General features: G+C 33.7%; 4 protein-coding genes across 4 annotated transcripts in view; all 4 read right to left on the minus strand.

Moving 5' to 3' along the window:
* The window catches only part of LOC111707565 (uncharacterized), a 4576-nt gene extending 2803 nt beyond the window's left edge, over positions 1 to 1773 (minus strand). The window contains exon 1 of the mRNA XM_023480679.1: positions 430 to 1773. Coding sequence (XP_023336447.1) covers positions 430 to 532 — 103 coding nt within the window. The 5' untranslated portion in view covers positions 533 to 1773. The remainder of the gene's footprint in view (positions 1 to 429) is intronic.
* Positions 1774 to 2651: 878 nt separating this feature from the next.
* Positions 2652 to 10594, minus strand: LOC111707560 (pre-mRNA 3' end processing protein WDR33). Its single transcript, XM_023480673.1, has 12 exons — positions 10501 to 10594; positions 9801 to 9943; positions 9242 to 9323; positions 8251 to 8373; positions 7501 to 7616; positions 6545 to 6707; positions 5234 to 5328; positions 4874 to 4980; positions 4387 to 4493; positions 3962 to 4079; positions 3100 to 3260; positions 2652 to 2809 (listed from the first exon to the last, which is right to left on the minus strand). The coding sequence occupies exons 2-12, from the start codon at positions 9932 to 9934 to the stop codon at positions 2681 to 2683; spliced, it is 1335 nt and encodes a 444-aa protein (XP_023336441.1). The 5' UTR covers positions 9935 to 9943; positions 10501 to 10594; the 3' UTR covers positions 2652 to 2680.
* A 1873-nt stretch (positions 10595 to 12467) lies between these two features.
* LOC111707566 (pre-mRNA 3' end processing protein WDR33-like) lies at positions 12468 to 15750 on the minus strand. The gene is made up of 3 exons (XM_023480680.1): positions 15494 to 15750; positions 13153 to 13245; positions 12468 to 12534 (listed from the first exon to the last, which is right to left on the minus strand). The coding sequence occupies exons 1-3, from the start codon at positions 15736 to 15738 to the stop codon at positions 12468 to 12470; spliced, it is 405 nt and encodes a 134-aa protein (XP_023336448.1). The 5' UTR covers positions 15739 to 15750.
* A 2-nt stretch (positions 15751 to 15752) lies between these two features.
* Positions 15753 to 23380, minus strand: part of LOC111707558 (26S proteasome regulatory subunit 6B) — a 13405-nt gene continuing 5777 nt past the window's right edge. The window contains exons 3-15 of the mRNA XM_023480672.1: positions 22882 to 23007; positions 22547 to 22588; positions 22079 to 22191; positions 20859 to 20980; positions 20564 to 20605; positions 20311 to 20388; positions 19920 to 20022; positions 19102 to 19234; positions 18481 to 18579; positions 17752 to 17810; positions 16856 to 16926; positions 16427 to 16492; positions 15753 to 15995 (exon numbers count right to left, since the gene is read on the minus strand). Coding sequence (XP_023336440.1) covers positions 15853 to 15995; positions 16427 to 16492; positions 16856 to 16926; positions 17752 to 17810; positions 18481 to 18579; positions 19102 to 19234; positions 19920 to 20022; positions 20311 to 20388; positions 20564 to 20605; positions 20859 to 20980; positions 22079 to 22191; positions 22547 to 22588; positions 22882 to 23007 — 1197 coding nt within the window. The 3' untranslated portion in view covers positions 15753 to 15852. The remainder of the gene's footprint in view (positions 15996 to 16426; positions 16493 to 16855; positions 16927 to 17751; positions 17811 to 18480; positions 18580 to 19101; positions 19235 to 19919; positions 20023 to 20310; positions 20389 to 20563; positions 20606 to 20858; positions 20981 to 22078; positions 22192 to 22546; positions 22589 to 22881; positions 23008 to 23380) is intronic.

The following is a 23380-nucleotide window of genomic DNA, read 5'->3' on the forward strand; positions in this document are numbered from 1 at the left end:
CCTAACCCCAGGAGGGGGGCCCCCCCCCCCCTCCTATCAATTTTGTACATGACGAAATTAGTAAATTAGTATTTATATATTATTATTAAGAGTTAGGTTAGGTTAAGACACTTTCTGGGCCGCGCGCTGCGGCTAGGAAAGGCTAGGGGGCCGAGCACTGCGGCCACGGGTTAGGTTAGTTATACGACACTTTCTAGGCCGAGCGCTGCGGCTAGGACAGGCTAGGGGGCTGAGTGCTGCGGCCACATGGTCAATTATATCCATGTGTAATATATAAGATCCATGCACAGAATTGAAAGGGGGGGGCCTGGGGGGTCCAAAAATCGTTAGAAATATACCACTGAAACAAAGCGAAATATAACTGAACTTATTTGATATTTGTAAATCATAAAACATGTTTAAATCTGTTAGAAAGGTTTGAACAGCAACCTGTGAAGTTCTGTTTAGATTTATCTCCTCTTTGTTTTATGGCGGCTAGACACTGAGAGAGGTAGAGAGCAAATATACGCTCTAGGAACATACTTGCAGACATTATTTGAGGAAGGTTAATGAACGTATTAATCAGGGAAGGTTACAAATATAACCCACTAGACATTTATCAAGGAAGGTATATATTGAATAGGAATAATACTAACTAGACATTTCTCAGGTAGGATATTGAGGGAATAGGAATAATACTAACTAGACATTAATCAGGGAGAATTTAGATGGAATAGGAATATTATACTCACTATAGACATTTAACAAGGTAGGCATAGATGGAATAGGAATAATACTCATTAGACATTTATCAAGGAAGATATAGATGGAATAGGAATAATACCCACTAGACATTAATCAGGGAAGGTGTAGATGGAATAGGAATAATACTCATGAGACATTTATCAAGGAAGGTATAGATGGAATAGGAATATTACTCACTAGACATTAATCAAGGAAGGTATAAATGCTATAGAAATAATACTCACTAGACATTTATCAGGTAGGATATTGAGGGAATAGGAATAATACTAACTAGACATTAATCAGGGAGGATTTAGATGGAATAGGAATATTATACTCACTATAGACATTTATCAAGGTAGGTATAGATGGAATAGTAATAATACTCATTAGACATTTATCAAGAAGATATAGATGGAAAAGGAATAACTCTCACTAGACATTTATCAAGGAAGGTATAGATGGAAAAGGAATAATACTCACTAGACATTTATCTAGGAAGGTATAGATGGAATAGGAATAACACTAACTAGACATTAATCAGGGAGGATTTAGATGGAATAGGAATATTATACTCACTATAGACATTTAACAAGGAAGGTATAAATGGAATAGGAATAATTCTCATTAGACATTTATCAAGGAAGATATAGATGGATAGGAATATTACTCACTAGACATTAATCAAGGAAGGTATAGATGGAATAGGAATAATACTCACTAGACATTAATCAGGGAGAATATAGATGGAATAATACCCACTAGACATTAATCAAGGAAGGTATAAATGGAATAGGAATAATACTCATTAGACATTTATCAAGGAAGATATAGATGGATAGGAATAATACCCACTAGACTTATCAAAACTGAGTCGAACAGTCTCTCTATCCCAAAATTTTATGGTTCTCACAGTACTAAATTTAAGACATTGTAAAACTAGTTCGAAATTATTAATAAATTTCTTAACTTCATGAACACATATTTTAATTCATCACATAATTAACAATGAACATAGTCTTTCATCGACCAAGATTAATAAAATAATTTTTACATACTGGGTGCATGATACTGGGTACATGATACTGGGTACATGATACTGGGTACATGATACTGGGTACAGGATACTGGGTACAGGATACTGGGTACAGGATACTGGGTACAGGATACTGGGTACAGGAAACTGGGTACAGGAAACTTATGAATGAATTTTGATTGTCAATTGAAACATTAATCAATCTAATATTATCTAGAATGCAGAAAATAAGTTAAACTAACTTCATTTTTTTTTATTTTCATGAAAAATTTGCTGAAATGAGTGAAAGTTTAAAAAAACGGTGTATTTTCCAGGATAAAATCCGTACAATCCGTACAATTTGAAAACAAATCCGTACAATCCGTACAATCCGTACAATTTTAGGGTTTAAAAAAAATCAATCCGTACAATCCGTACAATCCGTACATTTTGGCCACCCTGAATATGTTGATTTTGTTTCGTGAATTTGATCTAAAATACTTATTTTTATAGTTCTTTCAAAGTTGATTTAAATTAAAATTTTAAATTGTTCCCACAATGTGGATCAAAGGATATGGGCTGTTTATAATTTTGAATCCATGAACACTTTTTTATTACTAGGCTTTTAGGGCGCTTCGCGCCATCTTCTATTTCAATTCTGAACATGTTCTCTTTGTATACTTTGTAAAACAAAAACAAACAAAAATTTCGCGGATTTTATAAAATAAAATGTCGGGGATTTCAAATTCAAATGTTCAAGAGGTAAATTTTTTTTAAATTCGATCATCCATATTTCTCTGGGGTCACGCAAGGTTCCACAAAAAAATTGGACCCTATCGGTTTAGCTGTTTTGACGTTTATTGGATATAAACAGACAAACAAACAAACAAACAGACTAACACCCACCCACCCAAACAAAGTATACATAAATAGAATCTTATTTTAAAACCAAATATTGGACCTGAGCAATGTGTCTCTAATTGCCATCTCTCCTGCTCCTATAGACTGATAGAGAGGGCCTCCAGGAAGAACAGGTATAATCTGACCCAGGGCTACAACAGCTGTAGCTTCCTAAACATATGTTTGTATATACATATACATATAAAACAATACGTTTTGTAATTTCGACATTTTAGAGCAGTCGACGTTTTGTATCATGGACGTTTTGTAGCAGTCGGTGTTTTTAATCATCGTCGTTTTGTTATTCAACGTTTTGATAATCGACGTTTTGAAAATCGGCGTTTTGATAATCGACGTTTTGTACCCACTCCAAAATGTGGGCCACTTGAGCCTGTTTGGTTCGACGACAATGACGTTTTTGTATTAGATAGACTAAGCTAATATTACAAAATTAAAAAAACCTGTTGAAGTTGTGAGAGTGTGATTGCAGTTGGTTGAGCAGTAACTTCATTTCTCCGAGGATCAAGGGGACCTACTCCTACAGCACCTACTCCACGAGTTGGACCTACTCCTGCTCCAACTACTTGACTAGGAAGAGGGAGATTGCTACTTTCACGCTCACCTGCAATCAATAAATATAATAATTTATTTTCTAAAAAATGCATCACAATCTACACTTAATTTGAAGACAAATCAATATTATTATTATTATTACTATGATTATTATTAGTATTATTATTATTAAAGGACAACCCTTCAGTCAATGAAAAGTGGGGCCGGCGCTCCTGTCCAACCAGTGTATCCATGGATAACGCCCCCAAGTTATCCTGTTATCAAAACCAATCTAGGCCTAAGGTGTCCAAATTTTTATTTACTTTCCCCTGAAAATGATTTCTTTTCCCAAATTCAGCAAATAAAGCCCTAAAAAATACCCAACGTCTTGAGAAAAAAATTACTTCCAAAAGGGGGGGGGTGATATTTAGGAAAATATACACCCCTGAATAAATCCCAATTCAACTCAATGATCCAGTGGCGGGTTCCGTGATGCTGAGGAATAGAAAGAAGAGACTCAAGGACCTACATTATCGCCCATAGTTGTTTATCAAGCTACTGGTGAAACGAGTTGCTTTATAACAACTGCGTGAATGATGTCTTTCTATTCCACAATAAAAAAAACAGTCTAAAAATCAAACCAAATAAAACAACGCAAACTTAAAGAAAAATTGACCCCAAAACATAGAAAATCAATCAACTTTAAGACTTAAATTGTACTTATCTTGCAAAAAAATCAAAGAAGAAAAACAACACAAAAAAAAAGTTTACCATATAATCGTTTGACTCCTCTATCCTCTGTTTTAGGTTCGTTCCACGAGGATTGGAAGGTTCTAGAAATAGGTTTCACGAAAGGAGTTTTCTTCAGAGAGGGCTCTTCAGGGGCGCCCTGGCAAATCATAATTTTGTTAATTAGAAATCTTATTTTTACATTATTTCTTGGACGCTCTAGATTAACCTAACGGATCCGGATCTAAGCACTACCAAGAAATGTATTCATAAAATAATATTACTGAATCAAAGGAAAAAAGTTTTTTTTATAAATATTAACAAAAAGAGGAACCAGTTGATGTCCCATTTGTAATTTTTAATAGTAATTCTACATTTGTAATTTTTAAAAGTAATTCTACAAAATATCAGAAAAATTAGGAAAGACATCTAACCCCCCCCCCCCCCCTATTTACCCCTGTTAATACCTGTACATCAAGACCAGGAATAGACAACTTGAAATCTTGCTTCTCTGTTCGATCCACTCCACCCATACCAGGTATAGAACTAGAACCCACTCCCACTCCATCCACACCTAAACATAATATACTCTATATACTCCACCCATACCAGGTAAAGATCTAGACCCCACTACTCCATTCACTCCTAAACATAATATACTCTATGCACTCTACCCATACCAGGTATAGAAATAGAACCCAATCCAACCACTCCTAAACATAATATACTGTATATACTCCACCTATCCCAGGTATAGAACTAGAACCAACTACTACTTCATTCACTCCTAAACATAATATACTCTATATACTCCACCTATCCCAGGTATAGAACTAGAAACCATTCCATCCACTCCTTAAAATTGGGTTTCCTTCTTTCATTTAAAGTGTACGCTACTGACCTGGTTTAGTATCGTTGATATCTCCAATATTTCCAGTATCATCTTCTACTCACCTGGTTTAGTATCGTTGATATCTCCAATATTTCCAGTATCCTCTTCAACTCCTGCAGGCAGAGTATTCAGGTTGTACTTGTCCCGCATTGGATCTCCAGGCCGGTTTCTGAACAAAAACTTATTGAAATAAATAATCGATCGATCACATTTAATCAGTCATCTAAAAATCGATGAATGAATTAATCTACGAGCAAACTAATGACTCATTAAGGTCATTAATCAGAGAAATAAATGAATTCGTCAGTAAATAATTGTCCAATCAACCAGTTATTTGACAATTCTAACAATACGTCAATCAATCACTCCATCAATTAATCAATCCTTAATCATTGTTTCCCTCATATCAATCAATCAATTACCTTGACCAGAATTTGACTGTATGATCGTTACTGCCGGTAGTGAGAATATGTCCTACAGGATGCCAGACTAGAGTCCACACTATAGATTCATGAGCCTACAAATATAAACTGTACTGTACTGTACTGTACTGTACTGTACTGTACTGTACTGTACTGTACTGTACTGTACTGTACTGCACTGTACTGTACTGTACTGTACTAAAGATTTTATTTAGCTTTCAAGAAAAATAGCAATAAAATTCACAAGTTTAGTTTCGGGGTTGGTATGACCATTGATCATGCAAAGAAGAGTTAAAGAAAGGCCAGTTTAGTAGATCCTGTGAAAATTACATCTTACACCAGGCTGCACCAGGTTCTGACCACGGGGGGTGCTTTTAAGTGATTCCAGGTAACTCCCTAGCTATCACACCAAAATCAGAAAACTTGTGTTCTCAAACAATATTGATTAATTAATTAAAATTATATTTTTCTCAAAAATTTGCCATGCTAACAATTAGATCTCCTACATTTTTTTAGAATTCTCAAATCAGACTTGAAATAACTGTTCTTATAACTTCTAATTGTTACATTACTACTAGAGGCGTTATAAGGACTAAAAGATACTTTTACGAAATTGAGAAAGTTTTTTTTTAACATAAATCTGTTCTCCAACAGGTTCTATGTAGACAAGAAAGTATATATTCTTGAATAACCTATTTTTTACAATTTGTTAAGTTACTTTTCCTGCATGTAAAGTGTAAGAAGGTGATGGTGCTATAAGAGCGTAAGCGCAAACCGGTCAATGGTCATCTTTATTAAATAAACTCTGTGGCATAAATACTGCTAAAATACTTTGCGCCATTTTAACGCCTCAGTACTCAAGTTACATCTTAGAGGTATGAAAAATAGTTTCTTTACTTTGATTTGAGAATTCTAGAAATAGTTTCGTTTCTATAGCTTGCTTGGAACTGGAAAATTGACTGCTAGCATGGCAAAATTCTGAGAAAAATATGATTTTAACCAATTTATCAATATTGTTTGAGAAGTCAAGTTTTCTGATTTTGGTAAGATAGCTGGGGAGTTACCTGGGACCACTTAGAACCCCGGTTGTCAGAACCTATTATTTTAAATTAACATTTTTGCAGACTGGTGGAATCTAGACTTGGTGGATGATATCGTCGTTTTTCTACTTAAAGTTGTTAGTTCTAACAATACCCTCCAGTGCGTCTGTAGCAGAAATCTGATGGTAAAATCGAATATGCCATAAAACATAAAAAAAGAAGAATCCTTTCCATTTCGATTTGAATCCAGTTCTTGAATGTAGAATAGTACCTGTTCAATTTGTCCCACTTCCTTCTCCTGATCGACGTGCCAGAAAATTACTGAACCATCACTACCCCCGCTACAGAATAAACCTTCATGAATAGGATGCCAGGCTACAGCACTCGCCTCCTTTTTGTGCCCTCTGAAGGTCTGAACCTCCTCTTTCATATTTCTAAATGACAAAATATTAATTATTTATTCTACAAGTTGAATAGTTAAATATCTTTTCATTATAAACTAAAGGTTATTATTTTAAGAACCACCCACCAAGCTTATCTATTGTCCAAAAAATTTCTTCAAATTAACGACAAAATCATCGTTAAGGTACTTAGACATAGTTTAACGTGGATTTCTATTTAAAGACTGGCATGTCCATTGACCATTGTCCAATTCATAACAGTTTTATTGTGACATCGAACTGAAGTTGGGGAGGGGGGGGGGGAAGCTTCCCGATCTCGAATAGAGGGGTTGGGATCAGTGCTTAGGATCCATTTAATTTTGATCCGGATCCGGATCCTGGATCCGCACTGGAAAAAAATGGATCCGGATCCAGGTCGTTTCTTTAAGATTTACTGAATTTTTTTTACTACAAATAATTTTCAACTTTTTTGTTTTATTTTTTTCACTTGTTTTTATCCTAAAACTTAAAAACCATTCAGAAATGAGGAAATTTTTGTAATCTTTCTTTTTTTCAAAAGTTCAGAATTGGGGTATAGGAGTAAAAAAGTTTTTTTTTTTTTTTGGCAGTTTTTGGTTGATATTTTACCCCTTGGATCCGGATCCGTGGATCCGCATATTTTAGCCGATCCGGATCCAGGAAGCCAAAATCTTGCGGATCCAACGGATCCGGATCCTAAGCACTGGTGGGGAAGCTTCCCGATCTCGAATAGAGGGAAGGGGAGGGGGGTGAGTGAAAAAGCTTCCAGATATTCAATAGAGGGGGAGATAGGGGTATGAAAAGCTACCTGATATCGAATAGCTTCAATAGATGATCTCTGCTAGCGGTGAGTAACCAATTCCCGTTCCTGTTAAACCTACAATCCATAACAGTGGACTTATGTGCGTGTATCGTCGTCAAAACCTGAAAATAACAAAATTGATTTAGAGCATCCTTAGACAGTATTCCATAAAGGGACTCTGTCAGCGTAATTTAAGACGACCTTTCATGCAAAGATGACAATGCTCGATTCACAACGGTTCCCTTAAAACCATTATCTGATCAATAATGAAAAAGATATTTTAGTTTTTTTTACGTTTGAAAGTATTTTACTCTAAGAATTCCTTTTTTTCACTTTTGATATGGATTTCGTCAGTTGTTCCGTCTGCATATGCAGACAGAGAATTTGAAAGGAGTCGCTCATTGGTCGAGTCAGAACCAATCAGAAGCCAACCTAAGGAATCGGTCTTTCCAAAAGCTCGAGTTTTATTAGATCGGTCTTAACGTATTAAATCTTCTAACAATAGGATGGAAAATAATCATCTAAGTGGCTAATAATATATTATAAAAAAAAACAAGACATTCGTATATATATATATATATATGTTGCCTAAAGCCGGCCAAACGGCTGGACCGATTGGGCTGAAATTTTTTTGGACACTCAGTGGTGGCCGGGGAGTGCAATTGGCTATAAAAAATACAAAATTTTTTCTCAATTTTTTTTTTCTCACGGGCAATGTCGAGCCCTTCAGCTTGTATATTATGTTTAAGTACTAACCGTTCCATTCCTAGGATCCCAGAGTTTAAGCGGCTGCTGATTATCTTTACTCCCAGATACAACAATCCCCTTCTGTGGGTGCCAATCACAACATTTCACATCAGATCCATGTCCTCGCAATACCTGCAAATATTAGAAAATATTGGAAATCTGTAATGGAAAAGAGATACAAAAGCGATAAAAAACATGGGGAAGGAAAAAAAGACAAAAATTTCGTTGTTTTTAAGAAATGTAACCATTGAAAACTTTAAAAAAGTAGATTAAACAGAAAACATTTACCTACTACTCTAAAACCCTTATTAACCTGTGAATTTTCACAAAAAACGAGGAAGAACAAAAGCATCTCAACACTTGCGTCAAACTTTAAATTTCAATTATATCTCTATATCTTTGCAACTTAAAAGATTTTGAACTTCAGACCTAGCAGAATGCTAAGTTTGAAACATAAGAAAGCTAGAATACAGAATGATAAAGTATAAATAAAAAGGATAAGAAAATTGAGGTAATGTAATTTATTTGTTAAATTTCCTGTTAAATACCACTAAATCTTTATTAAAGTTTGAAGAAAATCCTTGATTATCGATTATACTTTAGTAAAGGGACTGTAAACATAATTTTAAATGAACCTACGTTAATTAACTGGAATGTCTGATTCACACCGGTTCTTTAAAAACCTATGTATGGCTCAGAACGATTTCCATGAAAAAATGGATTCTTTACAAATAGATTTCCCTGTAAAAGTGACTTGCGGATTAATGGAATCAGAGACGTTGAAAGTAAATTGTCAGACTTCAACACTTTTCAAGACAGGAAAAAATGTCGCCTTTTCTCCCCAGTGATACTCAGATAAAAGTTAAAGGATACCGTTGTAAACCGGATATGCGCCTGTATAAATGAAGACTAGATAGTAACATGACATTACGTCTACTATCCCATTTTAAAGAATGGCATATTATTTTGGAAACAATCCCTTGTAAAACTAGGAACCTACCCGCTCCTCCATACACCGTTGGAAATCCCAAATCCGAACAGTTCCGTCGTCGGAACAGCTGGCGAACTTGGTGTCAGTGGGACTAAAATATTTTATTATTCTATTAAAAAAAAAATAATAAAACTTATCTAAAAATATACTTTGCTTACACTGTCTGTCTGTTTGCTTGTATCCAATAAACGTCAAAACGACTGAACCGATCGGGCCAACACTTTTTGTGGGACTTCACACGGATGATAGAATTTTCAAAAAATAATTTTTTTTATAAAATCCGCGAATTTTTTATGTATTTGTTTTACAATGTATGTAAAGAAAATTGTTCACAATTGAAATAGAAGATGGGCGCGAAGCGCTATAAAAGCCTAGTTTCTTATATTTATGAAGACTAAGAAATGATAGTTCAACGACCTTTCTAAAAATTGATTTTTCATCGTCCTGTTTTAGCACTTTATCGTTATCTCTTTATTATGATATAAATCATAAATGCAATTTTGTTTTGTCAACATTGGAACTTAACTTTTTTTCAATCTATTAATCAAAGAAAAAAATGTATATTTACCAGAATGCAACCTGTCTGACGGGCTCTTTATGTGCTTGAAACATCTTGACATTGTTCATATTGGACTGCCAGTATTTTATATACCCACCGTGGTCGCCGGTAACCATCCAACTATCATTGCTACTCCACTTCATGGCTCGAACCTAGACATACAGAATATGGTAGGACATTTCTTAAATCCTTAAGATCCAGATTTCGGATTCAGAAATTTTTTTTTTGGTTTTAAAGACGGGATATTTCAGGATATTTCACAGGAAGGGCATTTTATAGAAAGGACACTTTTTAGACCGGACATTTCTTTAAAGAACATTTATGAATGTTTCATAAACAAAGATGATAATAGATAAGGTGAATTACTTAACTTTTCCAGAAACTCAATTTTTTTTCTGACAATGAATTGCCTTATATTTGAAATGTCATATCTAAAAAGTGTCATATCCACGGAATGTCCTTACGGAAAGTCCTTTCCGCGAAATGTTCGATCTACAAAATGTCTTAAATATGTCATAAATTAGAGTTTGTTATCATTCAAATGATTTCTTAACAATATTAACCATTTTATGGACAAGCGATGTGTTTGGGCTATTGTACCAAAGACTTAGGTGTAAGATAAAGGATTTGTTGCACAAAATGGTTTGTCATGATATTGCAGATTATTCAACAGATTTAATACAAGAGATTAAGTAAAATAATTTCCTACCGGACTGTCATGAGCTTGAAGAATGGTTTCAAAGTTGAAAGTTAATCCGTTCCAAAGCGTAAACTCACCACTAGACGCTCCTAAACGATATAGTTGGGAATAAAATAAATAGATGGAGTTAGAAGTTCAATGTTCATGATTAGTTCTATGTAGAGAATATATTCTCTACATAGAATTTCAGACGGTTGATAAAATTGGCATTATGTACATTGTATATTACACTGTACACTGTACGGTGAACACAAATTTTGTTGTGAACTTTTCCTGAATAACAATGTAATCACAACTCACAAATTCTTCAGAACAATGAGATAAGAAGTTGTCCGGGATAACCATGTGATTACTAAGGGTTTAAAGTTTTTCAAGATAATATTAAGACTATGGATATAAAGTTGTCTAGGATAATATTGAGATTACTATGGATATAAAGTTGTTCAAGATAATATTGAGATAACTATGGATATAAAGTTGTCTGGGATAATATTGAGATAACAATGGATATAAAGTTTTTCAATATAATATTGAGATAACTATGGAAGTTTTTCAATATAATATTTAGATAACTATGGATATAAAGTTGTCTAGGATAATATTGAGATAACAATGGATATAAAGTTTTTCAATATAATATTGAGATAACTATGGAAGTTTTTCAATATAATATTTAGATAACTATGGATATAAAGTTGTCTAGGATAATATTGAGATAACTATGGATATAAAGTTTTTCAATATAATATTAAGATAACTATGGATATTAAGTTTTTCAATATAATATTAAGATAACTATGGATATAAAGTTTTTCAATATAATATTAAAGCTATCTTTTAAAAATCAGGCCACGTTAGGGCATAACATATGGATAGACTAAAGTATTGCAATGATTACATCATGTTGAAATCTTCAAAGCCGTGAGAATGATGTCAAAGTTTATTTAGGTGAAACTTAAATGTCTTCTGCCTCCGTAATGGCTAACTTTCGTGATACAAATAAATAGCAAAATATTTGGCATACCTCTGCCTATAATTTTCCCCATGGAACCACCCCAAAAAAAATCTATGGTTTTCGCTATAATTAACAAAAACATTTAAAGTTCTATAAACTTGGAATTTTTGCGGCATTCTACACTTAGATTATCTGAAAATGTGCATATTTTTCAGGACATTGCACTCAAAAACTTAAATTCTATTGAAAGTATTTCTTTCTATTTACAAAAATTTAATATTTCGTTAATGCTCTAACGTGACCGGATTCTTAAAAAGTTGTTTATCTTGGAGAATTGAACACTTTAAAAAGATAATATTCGAAGGACGAAGATTTCGAGGTGGCTCGGACGAGAAAATGAGGAGAACGTGGATTGGACTAGAAATTGTCGTGGCTGGCCTTCCTACACTCGGACAAAGCATTTAGGTCCATTGCAAAGGGTGCATGATGTTGAAGCTAACATTAAAGAAGTTACTTCAGAGATTAACTCAAAAACTTCCAAATAAGTTGCCTCAAAAAGTTGCCCCGTAGAAGCTTTACAGGAAAACAACGATCCATGTCATTGCTAGGATTTTAAGAAACTTTCAAGAAAATCACAATAGAGGTGAAACATCAAACTGATTCCTCTTTGATTCATCTCTTTGGACATTGATAAGGAAAAAAAGAGCAATGTCGTTAACAAGTGTAAGAGAGCATTGTGGGACAAACTGAGAAGATGAAGGAGATCAAACAAATTCCTCTCTAGAAGTTTCGAATTGGAATATGTTAAGAAATCAAGGATCAACATTGTTTGTTCAAGTACATGATGCGTACATGATGCTCCCTCTAACAGCAGGGGTCAAGTAGATCAAACTGATTCTTCTTCAAGAATAAGCAATGAACACTTGGCTCAGTCAGTTCAATTACACAATGCTGAAGCGGGCGGTATAGAAATTGAGCAAGCATAACACCTTTCTCTACAGTTCAATCAAACTAAAATCCTTTATTGAACAAGGAAAACATTGAGACTCTTGGAAGGGAGGAGATGACCCAGAAAGATCTGTTTCACCCTGAAATGATGTTGCTGATATCATGAAGTAGATCAGGAACACCATCAATCAACACTGTATGAAAACGGGCAGCTTTATAACAATACTTCTCGTCATTGGCTTCATTTATGCAAATATTCTGTACATCTTCCCATCACTCTCTAGTATTCCTCTAATGATGTTCATCTCTTGGTTTAATTCGTATGTTTTAATAGTTTTACTAGTGGCGTTTGATGACGACATTTTTGACTGTTTTGAACAGAAAGAATTTTTCACATTAATAGAAAAAATGTACTCAAACATGTATATTATACAGAACTGTAAATGTTAGAAAATAAAACCATGTCTTTAAAATGTTATCAATATTGATGATATTTCTAGTGCTTACATCTTAGTAAGTGCGTACAAGAAAAAAAAATAGAATAAATCAAAGTAAGAGCAAAAGAGAATGAGTTCTAGGGAAAACACACAAAGCAAAGACAAAAACAAGGAAAAAGTTGATAAACAGTACACAAGAGAAACGTAGAGAGAGTACTTAAGGAAAAATATGACCAAAAGGAACACGAAAAAAAGAAATTGTTTCATCCTTCCAGGGAATGGGATTGAGATTTAATTTTACTAAGGAATAAAATGAAATACCTTGTAGTGACTGCATTAACAGGATTGTCCAGGATTTGCTGTGGTGGGACAATTGAGGGATAATAGCAGATATCTGGCTGTATAGCTCGTCTAAATAATGCCTCGTTAGTGGTTCAAACAATAAATAATAAAGTGTGTGGGGGGGGAGGCATCCTACAGGTAAAACACACATACTAAATTCAATATATTTGATCTTGCAGGGGTGTATACCCCCCCCCCTGTATATTGAATATCTGGCTGTATAGCTCATCTTTAAATTAGATAACAGCAAATAAGAAATTAGAGAAGGTTTTTTTATCACTCAAAGGACATCTGCGTTATCAATATTATAAGCTAATTTTCCTCGTTATTTTTTGAAAATTGAAGTTCAAGAGTTTAAATCAAAGCCCATCATGGACGCAAAGATGAGCCAAGTCCTGGTTCAGAAACCATACACGAATGGGATGAAAGACATTAAAATATTTTTTTTTAAAATCTATTTGCAGAAAATTATTATTTCCCCAAAGAATATTAGAAACAGTGGTAAAACATTGTTTAAAATAGGGGTTTAATCATGTCACAAAAATGCAAAGATAAATAAATTATTTTCAGTCCCCCATAATATCTTTCAACGTTTTACCCCCCCCCCCCTCTTTGATTCAATAGAAAGTTTTTGTACTGAATCATATTTTAAGTACAAATGCATACTATAATTTGATGATTATTTAATAATTAAAATACGTTCAGTGATTTCATTATTTATACGTATTTTTGCGTAACAATCCAACATTTTAATCCTTCAAAACTTTCAAACGAGAATTTCTGGACATAGTTTGATCCTTAACATTTCCTTTAATTCATAGTGATAAGAAGAAATTATGATAATTTAACATTATAAACTAAATTTAAGTTGAAGAAATGTAAATTGACCAAGTGTACCCACTCCTATTCTATTCCTTTTCTACAGTTTAATGGGTTTCACTGTAGAACATTTGTATGAGTCAGTTTCAAAAACCTTTCAAGTTCTTGTACTAGATCGAACCCACTTAAAGGGATTTTTAACCTTTAAAAAATGCCGATGTTATTAACTAGCTGAAATACCAGGCGTTGCCCGCACAGTTGCCCTTAAGCAGGGATAATTTCACCCAAATCTGTCAATATATTTCATATTGTACATTCATAAGGAGTATTTTCCACCAAAAAATAAAATCATATCAAGAGCTTTTCGGACAATATTTCATCGTAACTTTTTTTCTAATTTTGACCTCCGGTCAAGATTTAAATCATTGAAAGTAGATCATTGGTTTTTCTGTGTTTTGATTTTATTCCGAGGTCCCTTTTTGACCATAGATGATCCTGAAGGTATTTGACCTCTAAATATCAATGACCTCCGGAGGTCTAAATATAATTTCAATGAAATTATATTTATATATGAGTTATAAAATCGTAGGTTTCTTGGTGTGCCGAATCCAGTAAATTGGGATCCTGTTTTCAGTCCGGGTGTTCCAAACTGTTTATGACCTCCAAATATTAATGACCTCCGGAGGTCAAATATACTTTTCTTTCAAATTTAGAATCAATTAAAATGGGGTAGGTTAGGAATCCAATCGTAGGTGTCTTACTTTTCTATTTTCATTCCGAGCCCCCTTTTTGACCTTAAATGATCCTGATGGTCGTTGACCTCAAGATATGTATTTTACCTCAGGAGGTCAAACCCTAAAACCATGAAAATGGATCATATCACGTATCAAATTATCGTTTTTTTTTGTGGTGAAGTCCAGTATTGGAATCCTTTTTTGAGTCCGGGTGTTCCAACTATTGAAAAGGAAGACGACTATAAGACTCAAGTTTTGTTTTTAGATAGTTCAATGATCATGAAACACAACAATTGTGCAGTGAATATAGGACAATTCCATTTGAATTACTGGTAAATCTCGTTGCTTGTGCAACCTCATTAAATACCCAAAAGGTTGCTTAAATAATTATCATTTTGTTCAAAAATTATACTACTAAAATCAAAAAAATGTCTTTGCAAGGAGGCTCATACCCCCCCCCCCCCTGCCGAATCAAACTTCTTCGAAGTTTGCGCGGGCTTCAGAAACCTGTAAATTATGTAGACATGTTTTTTAAGTTGTGGATTTGGCGAAAAATATGATTCTAAAACTCGTCCATAAAAGTAATATACACCACTGTAATATTATTAATGAAAAATTAACTTGCCATATATTGAGAAAATATTTGATTTTAGAAGATAACTTTTCTTCAGATTAAGTGCGAAATAGGTTTGTATTAAGAATATCAAAAATAAGCGTTTTCTTACCAACAAAACTGTAAAAGGTCTTACACAAGTCGAAAATCCGGNTCTCTGAAGTCTCTCTGCCAAACCCTATTCTGAATCATGTTGAGAAAAGAACTGCTGTAATCGATGGTTTTCCGCATCATCGTTTTCCGTAATCGTTTCCCGTCGAAATCGATTATCTGACCGTCCGGACCCATCATCGGCACTCCAGGCGGACCTTTCTGCATAACTGCCGGCTGATGTTGGTGGAACCCACCCATCTGGTGCCCGCCCATTTGGTGCATGGGCGGGGGCTGACTAATTACCATTTTTCGTCTGAAAACTAGGGAAACATTTCCTTAAATTGGACAAAGATATATATTAACATAATGATTTAGGTACAGAAAACGAAAAGGGGGCACGTCAGGGAGATATTTGGGTCCTTATTTATAAAATTCATGTTCCGCGTCCTCCTTCTTGATGTTGTTCTTGTAACCCTTTTCAAAGTCCTTGGGTAGGACGATGTATCTGTTCTCTCGGACAGCATGCATACCGGCCTCCTGGCAAATAGCGTTGATGTCCGCTCCTAAATATTAAGTTAGATAAGATCACGAATATTATTTCTAGAGAATAAAGTTGAACTGCAAAATATTTTTTTATTCAAACTAAACCCCACTCTAATATTCAACACAGTTTTATAATATTTTCTAATATTGTCAAATTGACTTTGACATGGCAGAGGTACTTGATACTTTTTACCAAATAATTTTGATTCCCAAATTTAGTGAGAAAACCTCTAAAAAAACATAAACTTCTATAAAAAAGATTTTCTAGGGGGGGGGGAAATTTTTAAGGAAAATATAAACCCCTGAATAAAAGCAAGAGTAAAATCTTCCGGAATTTTAACATATTTTTTAAAATGATTTGTTTTCCAACCTTTTAGCTAATATCAAATGATCGAAAAGTTTCTTTTTTAGGTTAATTCTAAAATCAAACTAAAAAATCTGAAATTTTCACCTGAAATTCTGTCAGGTCTCGCCACGTAGTCTTCTAGGTCAACTTCGTCAGATAGATTCATTTTCCCTAGATTAGATTATTTAAAGTTTATAGAATTTGAACTTATTGTAAAGGTAATTCCAACTTAAAAAAAAGTTGCAATGATGAAAACAATTTTCTGCAAAAATGGCCTTTGGTATTCCATTTATTAATATTATCATTACTATTTTTGAATGACGACCAATAATAAAATAGGGGTCGGCGCTCCAATATCCATATTACCGAAGCCTATACAGGTTTCGGTTATCGAAAACAATAATTTTGACATAAGCACTGACAAACTCTTCTTTCCGGTACTTTACCATACAAATTAATATGTTTATGAACTTTTTAAAACAATTTTAGCTACGTGGGTATTGATTGCAATCAATAAATATTGACAATGGTTACCTGTGATAGTTGAGAATATGAGACGTTTCTGTCTGCGGTCAGGAAGAGGGAATTCAATCTTTCGGTCCAATCTAATTATATTTAAATACAAATATACAACATTTACCACAATTTATCATGGGTCCATATAATTCCATATGTAATCATGATTAGACCTGGCTTGAAAGGTCATTTTGGGACGGAAAATACAGCGACAGTGTCATTTTGTGTACGTGTACTACACTATAGGGTGTACACTGTACAACATGTAACATCAGTCCTTTATGGGTGTACACTGTACAACATGTAACATCAGTCCTTTATGGGTGTACACTGTACAACATGTAACATCAGTCCTTTATGGGTGTACACTGTACAACATGTAACATCAGTCCTTTATGGGTGTACACTGTACAACATGTAACATCAGTCCTTTATGTAAAAGATAAAATTTTCATTTACAGAAAATAAATGTTCCCTTGCAGTATGCAAATTTTTCGACTACTTGACATGGTGAATTTCTGCCCCACATATCAGTCAACATTAGGGATCGCGTTGGATGGAATCATATGGACTCATGTATTTCACATATATTAAAATCAATCAATCATTCTACAACAACATAAAGCATTAATTTCTAAAAATATATAACTAAAATATTAGTTACTTAAAGTAACTAACGGGCCAAATAATGTCATTTACCTCTACAGTCTATCTTCCAATCAGTTAATCAATCACAAACCAAATCGATTAAATAATTATTTAAAAAATCAAACTAAAAAAGTGGAAATACATTTTTTAAGAGACCCATCACCAATTTCACGAAAAGTTTTCTTGAATAATTTACAAGAAAATTACTTTTAATGAAGGGGAAGGGGGGGTCGAAGAAAAAATAAACCCCTGGGATGAATTCTAACCTGCCAGGCCTAAGTAGAGCAGGGTCCAAAGTATCCTGCCTGTTTGTGGCCATTATAACCTAAAATAAGGATATTTTCCAGAAACAAGTTGAAGATAAGGATTTCTGAAGGTTTAAATGTGGCAAATAACCAGTGCTTAGGATCCATTTAATTTTGATACGGATCTGGATCCAGATCCAGGAAGCCAAAATCTTGCGGATCCAACGGATCCTAAGCACTGCAAATAACATTGTGCTCCTTCCAAACAAAGGGAAAATTGTGTTTGACAATCGGCATCTTCGATTTGGCTGAAATCTAAAACAATCCATTTAACCTTAGAAAGCAGTCGAGGTGTGAAAATTGAAAGATTTGAGAAAAAATGCTTAAGATAATTATGTCGATTGTCCATAACTTGATGGTCTTGCCTTTTATCTGATTTAACCAAGTATTTTTACTCTCCCTTATGCTTAAAATATCATGTTAATTTTTAAACAAATCAAATATCTAATACAATGGTTCCTCAAGAAAATTTGGGGCAAGTGTAAGACTTTACTTTGTGTAGAATTCAGGAAACAGAGTTAAGAAACCATTTAAGTCAGATTTAATCTGTTTAAATGTTGGAATGTAGAATTTGTTTGGTGTACACTTAACAAAGTTCTTCCAGATTAATCCTGGATGACCTAAATATGACATGAATCTTCTTTAGCTCTGAACCCGTCCATCTTATTCAAGGGTTCAAGAAGAGTTTACCTTGACGTTTGTTGTTTGATCGAACCCGTCCATCTGATTCAAGAGTTCTAGAAGGATTCTCTGAACCTCTCTATCAGCTCCAGTTTGAGCATCAAACCTCTGCAAGATTATCATTATTATAGTATTTTTATTTACTCATTACTCATAATGATAAATCATAAAAAGCATAAATGCTTTAGTCTTATTTTAGTACTTTCTTCTTCTCCTTTTTAAGGAGTAAAGTGTAAATTGTATTTATTACCAAAAAATCATTTATTTTTCCCCCAAAAAACAACGCAATTTACTAGTTCTGAAAAAAAAACGAATTCCGCATAAAAAAAAAAAAACCAATTTTTTTTAAAGAAAATATAAGGCCAATATTTCTTATTAGTAATACTTAAAACATTTAGTTCATTCTTTTAATTGCAATGGCACCTATCTCGTTTAGTTTTTCAATTCCAATGAATATTTATAATCAATTTAACAGCCGTCTTCGTATTCCACAGTTTAATGTGTGTCACTGTATGGATTTATGTTATACCTTAGTAGCAATGGAATCTTACTCGACAATTATCAGTTTTTTTTCAAAAGGATATCACTCTTAAGTTTTATGTGTCCCACTGTATGTAAATTAAGTTTAACCTTGGTAGCAATGGCGTCTATCTCGTCAATGAATATAATTGCTGGAGAGTTCTCCTTGGCCAGCCTAAACACATCCCTAACCATCCTCGGTCCTTCTCCTAGATACTTCTGCACGAACTCAGATCCAACAACCCTTAACAAAGTTAAAGGGATTGTCAAAATCGTTATGGGTGTTAACTTTTTATTCTGATATTTAAAACTACATCTGAGTAAGAATGAGAAAAATCTAAATGAGTTGAATTCTCACAATTTTCTCATAATTTTTCAGTGCAAAAATTCGCAGGTCATTTTTAAAAGAAAACGCAATTGAAAATAACGATTTTTTATCTAGTAAAATAAAAAATAAATGGTATCGTTATGAATTGGACATTCCATTCTATAAATGGAGGGTCACTTAAAATGAAGTATCTTGAGAATTTCAAAGTTTATTTTTACAGAGGGAGGAGAAGAAAGATTATTCAATAAAATATATATTACTAGACTTTATTATTTCAATTGTGAACATTTTCTCGTTGTACAAATTGAAAACACTAAAAAATTAACGGATTTAAAAAAAAAATCGTGGATTTTCAAAATTTTTGAAAATCGAATTTTGTAGGAGGCTAATTTTCAAAATCTTGATCATCCAAAAACCTTTCCTGGGGTCATGTGAGGTTCCACACAAAATTTAGGCCCGATCGGTTCAGCCGTTTTGACTTTTATTAGATACAAACAAACAGACACCCACCCAGACAGACACGCACACAGACACGCACACAGACACGTATAAATATATGTAGATTGTAGATATACCCAATACCCATACAATAAGATTAAACCTGATAAATGAAGCTGTGGTGTGATGAGCCACTGCCTTTGCCAACATAGTTTTTCCACAACCAGGGGGGCCGTACATCAGTACACCACGGGGAGGGTCAATACCTAAATTATGAATAAAAATAAGGACATTTTTGATTCGAATCACCAATTTGTTTGTAAGAATAAAAATTCAACAAAATAAGAGTATTTATTAAATTATATGAGTAATTTGTTAATATAAATTAAAATTAACAATGAATAAATCCATCAATTTGTTTATAAAGTTATCGATCAATCAACACATCGTTCTCTTTTTCCAGATAAACATTATCAGAATGGTCAACATTTTCAAAACTAACAAAATGATCTAAGAAAGCTAGATAATCAATATAATCTAAATAATCGACTCACCAATCTGTTTGTAAAGATCAAAATGAGAGAGAGGAAGCTCCACTGCTTCACGCATTTCTTGCTTCTGCATATCCATTCCTTAACATGGAAATTTTAACTGTAAAATCATTTCTACTCTTTATTTCGTCAAGACAGCCTTTGGTTTATGAATGATCAACATTTCAAAAACTAGCCTCCAACAAAATTCGATTTTCAATAAATTTTGAAAATGTGTTCATTTGAAATAAAAAAGTCTAGTTTAAAATATATTTACCTCCAATATCTGAGTACGCAACATCAGGTTTCTCGTCGGCTCCTGGAGTTTAAACCATTATAAACCTTTTCTTGTTTCCTTAACGCATGAAGTTGATAAATCATTATTAAAAACCATTTTTAAAGAAAAATAGAAATTACGTAAAAAACAGTTACAAAAAGTAGGAAAACAAAAGCATATTTTCAAAATTCCCTTATTTCTAAAAATTTAAAATTCAAGATTTTTTGACTGAAAAATGTCCCGTAAATATTGTCAAAGCCTTTAAAAAACAAATTAAATCCGTTTTAATGGTTTCCTAGCATGGAAATGGATGAATCAGCTTCTGGGGGAAGGACATCAACCAAAGCATTACTATGTTTGTGAAGAGCTACACTAGCTGAGGGTTTCAGTAATTCACGGTCCAGAGTAGATAAAATCCTAGAATATAATCAATCAATCAAGCTTCAAAATGAAACCTCCCGGGTTTGTGGGACCAAAACCGTCAACGCGGTTAAACACAAACAAAAGTTAATTTTTACGGATTAGATAAAATCTTCAATTATATTGCACTTTGTACACCAAAAACTTTCAATAAATACACACTCGAAAATCTTTAATCTGAAGTTTTAACCATAGGTTTATTTTCTCTTTTCAAATAGAAATATCTTAGAAAATTGCAAATGAATTTAAAAATAAAATATTCAACTTCCATAAAAATTTGAATATGTGCCTTTTTATGGTACTTTTTAAACGTTAAACTTTCAATTTCAATGGTAACTGCCCGTTCCAAAATCTATAACTCTCAGACAAATTCCGAGAAACTATGAAAAAAACTGATTTTTCCTCCAAAACGCTGAACCTGAATCTTTGCAATCTGACGGTGTAACTTTAAATTAAATATAGGGATGAGAAAATTTAAGTTTGAGGGAAGCACATTTGAATAAGAACAAGGTTATTTAGTAAGAATAGATAATCTGGATGCGCTTTAATGTACTGGTAATGTCAAATGCATAGCAAAGAACACTCAAAATCCTCATATGATACGACGTAACTGATCATTAGCGGAAGATAAAGTGTCAACAATGTTGGTTAGGGAGGATTTCCTCCGCTATTTATGAAGATGTTAAATGTTCATTGCTATAAAAACGACATTTTTAGTACATTGGAGGGCATCCATAGTATCTAATCTTACTTAACAACCATTGTTTATGATCAAACTAATCTTGAAAATAAAAGGATCCAGATCCAAAGCAGAATTTTCAAATTATTTTTCATCTTTTTTTCGTTTTTTTTTTTAATGCTAATAAATGATGAACCATTAATATCAGGGAATTTTAATAATCTCTCTTTTTTCAGTTCAGATTTGGGGTTTGTGAGCAAAAAAGTTTTTTTTTGCAGTCTTTAGTTGATATTTCCCCATTGGATCCAGATCATGGATCAGCATATTTTTGAGGATCCGGATCCAGGATGCCAAAATCTTGCGGATCCAACGGATCCTGGTCCTAAGCACTGTTTACAACCTTGATATAAACATACCTAACATAGTAGTTGCTGCCGGTGGTAGACCCAACGATACCAGTATTCTGATCTACTGCCTCCAGGAACTGACCAATAACTAGAGGAACGGATTGGATCCTCTTCACCTCCTCCTGTTCACAACAAACAACCAAAAGTAAACATTTTGTTTTTATATCAAATTTTTTAAGAAACACACTATGTCCCCACTCGAGATATTAACAACCAATGATAAAGAACTCAGGGGTGATTATCTTCTTGAAAATCCCCCCCCCCCCCCGAAGTTATGTATGTTAGTTAAGGTGGTTTATAGCTAAATTGGGAGAAAAAGATGATTTTTAGCTGGAAATAAATAAAATTTAGGTTATAAGTATCAAAAAGGATAAAAAAAATAATAAAATCTTGATAAATTTTACCCCCCTCCCGCCCCCAGATCTTATCTTATCTTATCTAAGCTTATCATTGTCATTTAAGATTTGGGTTGGTTTCCTGGGCATGGAGATATTCCTTCTTCAGATTTCTCTGTTCATCCTGAAAATAATAAGTAATTCCAATTTGTTACAAGAATGTTTACTCTTGTTCTAAGGTAGTTTGGAATCCCAACTTTGTCTGGAAGTGAAAACTAGACTTTTTAATCCAATCTAATAACATTCCCGTGGTTCTACCGAGCTTCCAATCAATATGTGTGGCATAACGATCAAGAGGTTTATGCTTTATGGCCACATACATACATACAAACAAACAGACAGCCTTACTATTTAAATAACTAGATTATGGGCATAATATTAAATATTAATCATAAACATTAAACAATCTTCTGATACCTTGATATATTCCTCTTGAACCTGGAGGAACTCTAACTGCTGCTGGAGCTTCTTGTACTTGACATACAGATCTTCGTTGTCTAATCCGTCGTAGGTGGTGACCGGCTCAACCTTGCTAGCCGAGTCCTGGTGAAAATATTACAATAATAAAAGATATAATAACCAGACTGAATAAAGTTAAATGAAATAATATGAACTTCAGAATGATCATTCTCTTTGAACACTCTTTTCACCAGGAAGAATTGAATAGAAGGAGTGGGCGATTGGGTTTCGGGTCATTCCATGTCAAGTCAGCCACCTGATGGACGGCATGTCACAGATTTTGCTGAAATTTTGCATACAATTTGGGATATGAAAAAAAATGCCGGAACCCGAAGATGAGCGTTCTGAGACCTCCGAGGCCGGAGATATGGCTCCGGAAAGTTTCCGATAATTCGAGATTTCGAGGACGGCCTCTATATTTCAAATGGCTCTAACTTTTTTGTTTTAGAAGATAGCT

Source organism: Eurytemora carolleeae, unplaced genomic scaffold (assembly GCF_000591075.1).
Source record: "Eurytemora carolleeae unplaced genomic scaffold, Eaff_2.0 scaffold813, whole genome shotgun sequence".
Lineage (NCBI taxonomy): Eukaryota > Metazoa > Arthropoda > Copepoda > Calanoida > Temoridae > Eurytemora > Eurytemora carolleeae.

Excerpts from the sequence above, each read along its gene's own strand:
- LOC111707560 (XM_023480673.1), bottom strand. The coding sequence starts at position 9,934 with ATGAAGTGGAGTAGCAATGATAGTTGGATGGTTACCGGCGACCACGGT. Across the intron at positions 8,374-9,241 it reads AACGGTGTATGGAGGAGCGG|GTATTGCGAGGACATGGATC; the intron begins GTAGGTTCCTAG and ends TAATATTTGCAG. Across the intron at positions 3,261-3,961 it reads AGGAGTCAAACGATTATATG|GTGAGCGTGAAAGTAGCAAT; the intron begins GTAAACTTTTTT and ends TATTGATTGCAG.
- LOC111707566 (XM_023480680.1), bottom strand. The coding sequence starts at position 15,738 with ATGGTAATTAGTCAGCCCCCGCCCATGCACCAAATGGGCGGGCACCAG. Across the intron at positions 12,535-13,152 it reads GTTAATGCAGTCACTACAAG|GGTGAAACAGATCTTTCTGG; the intron begins GTATTTCATTTT and ends ACATCATTTCAG.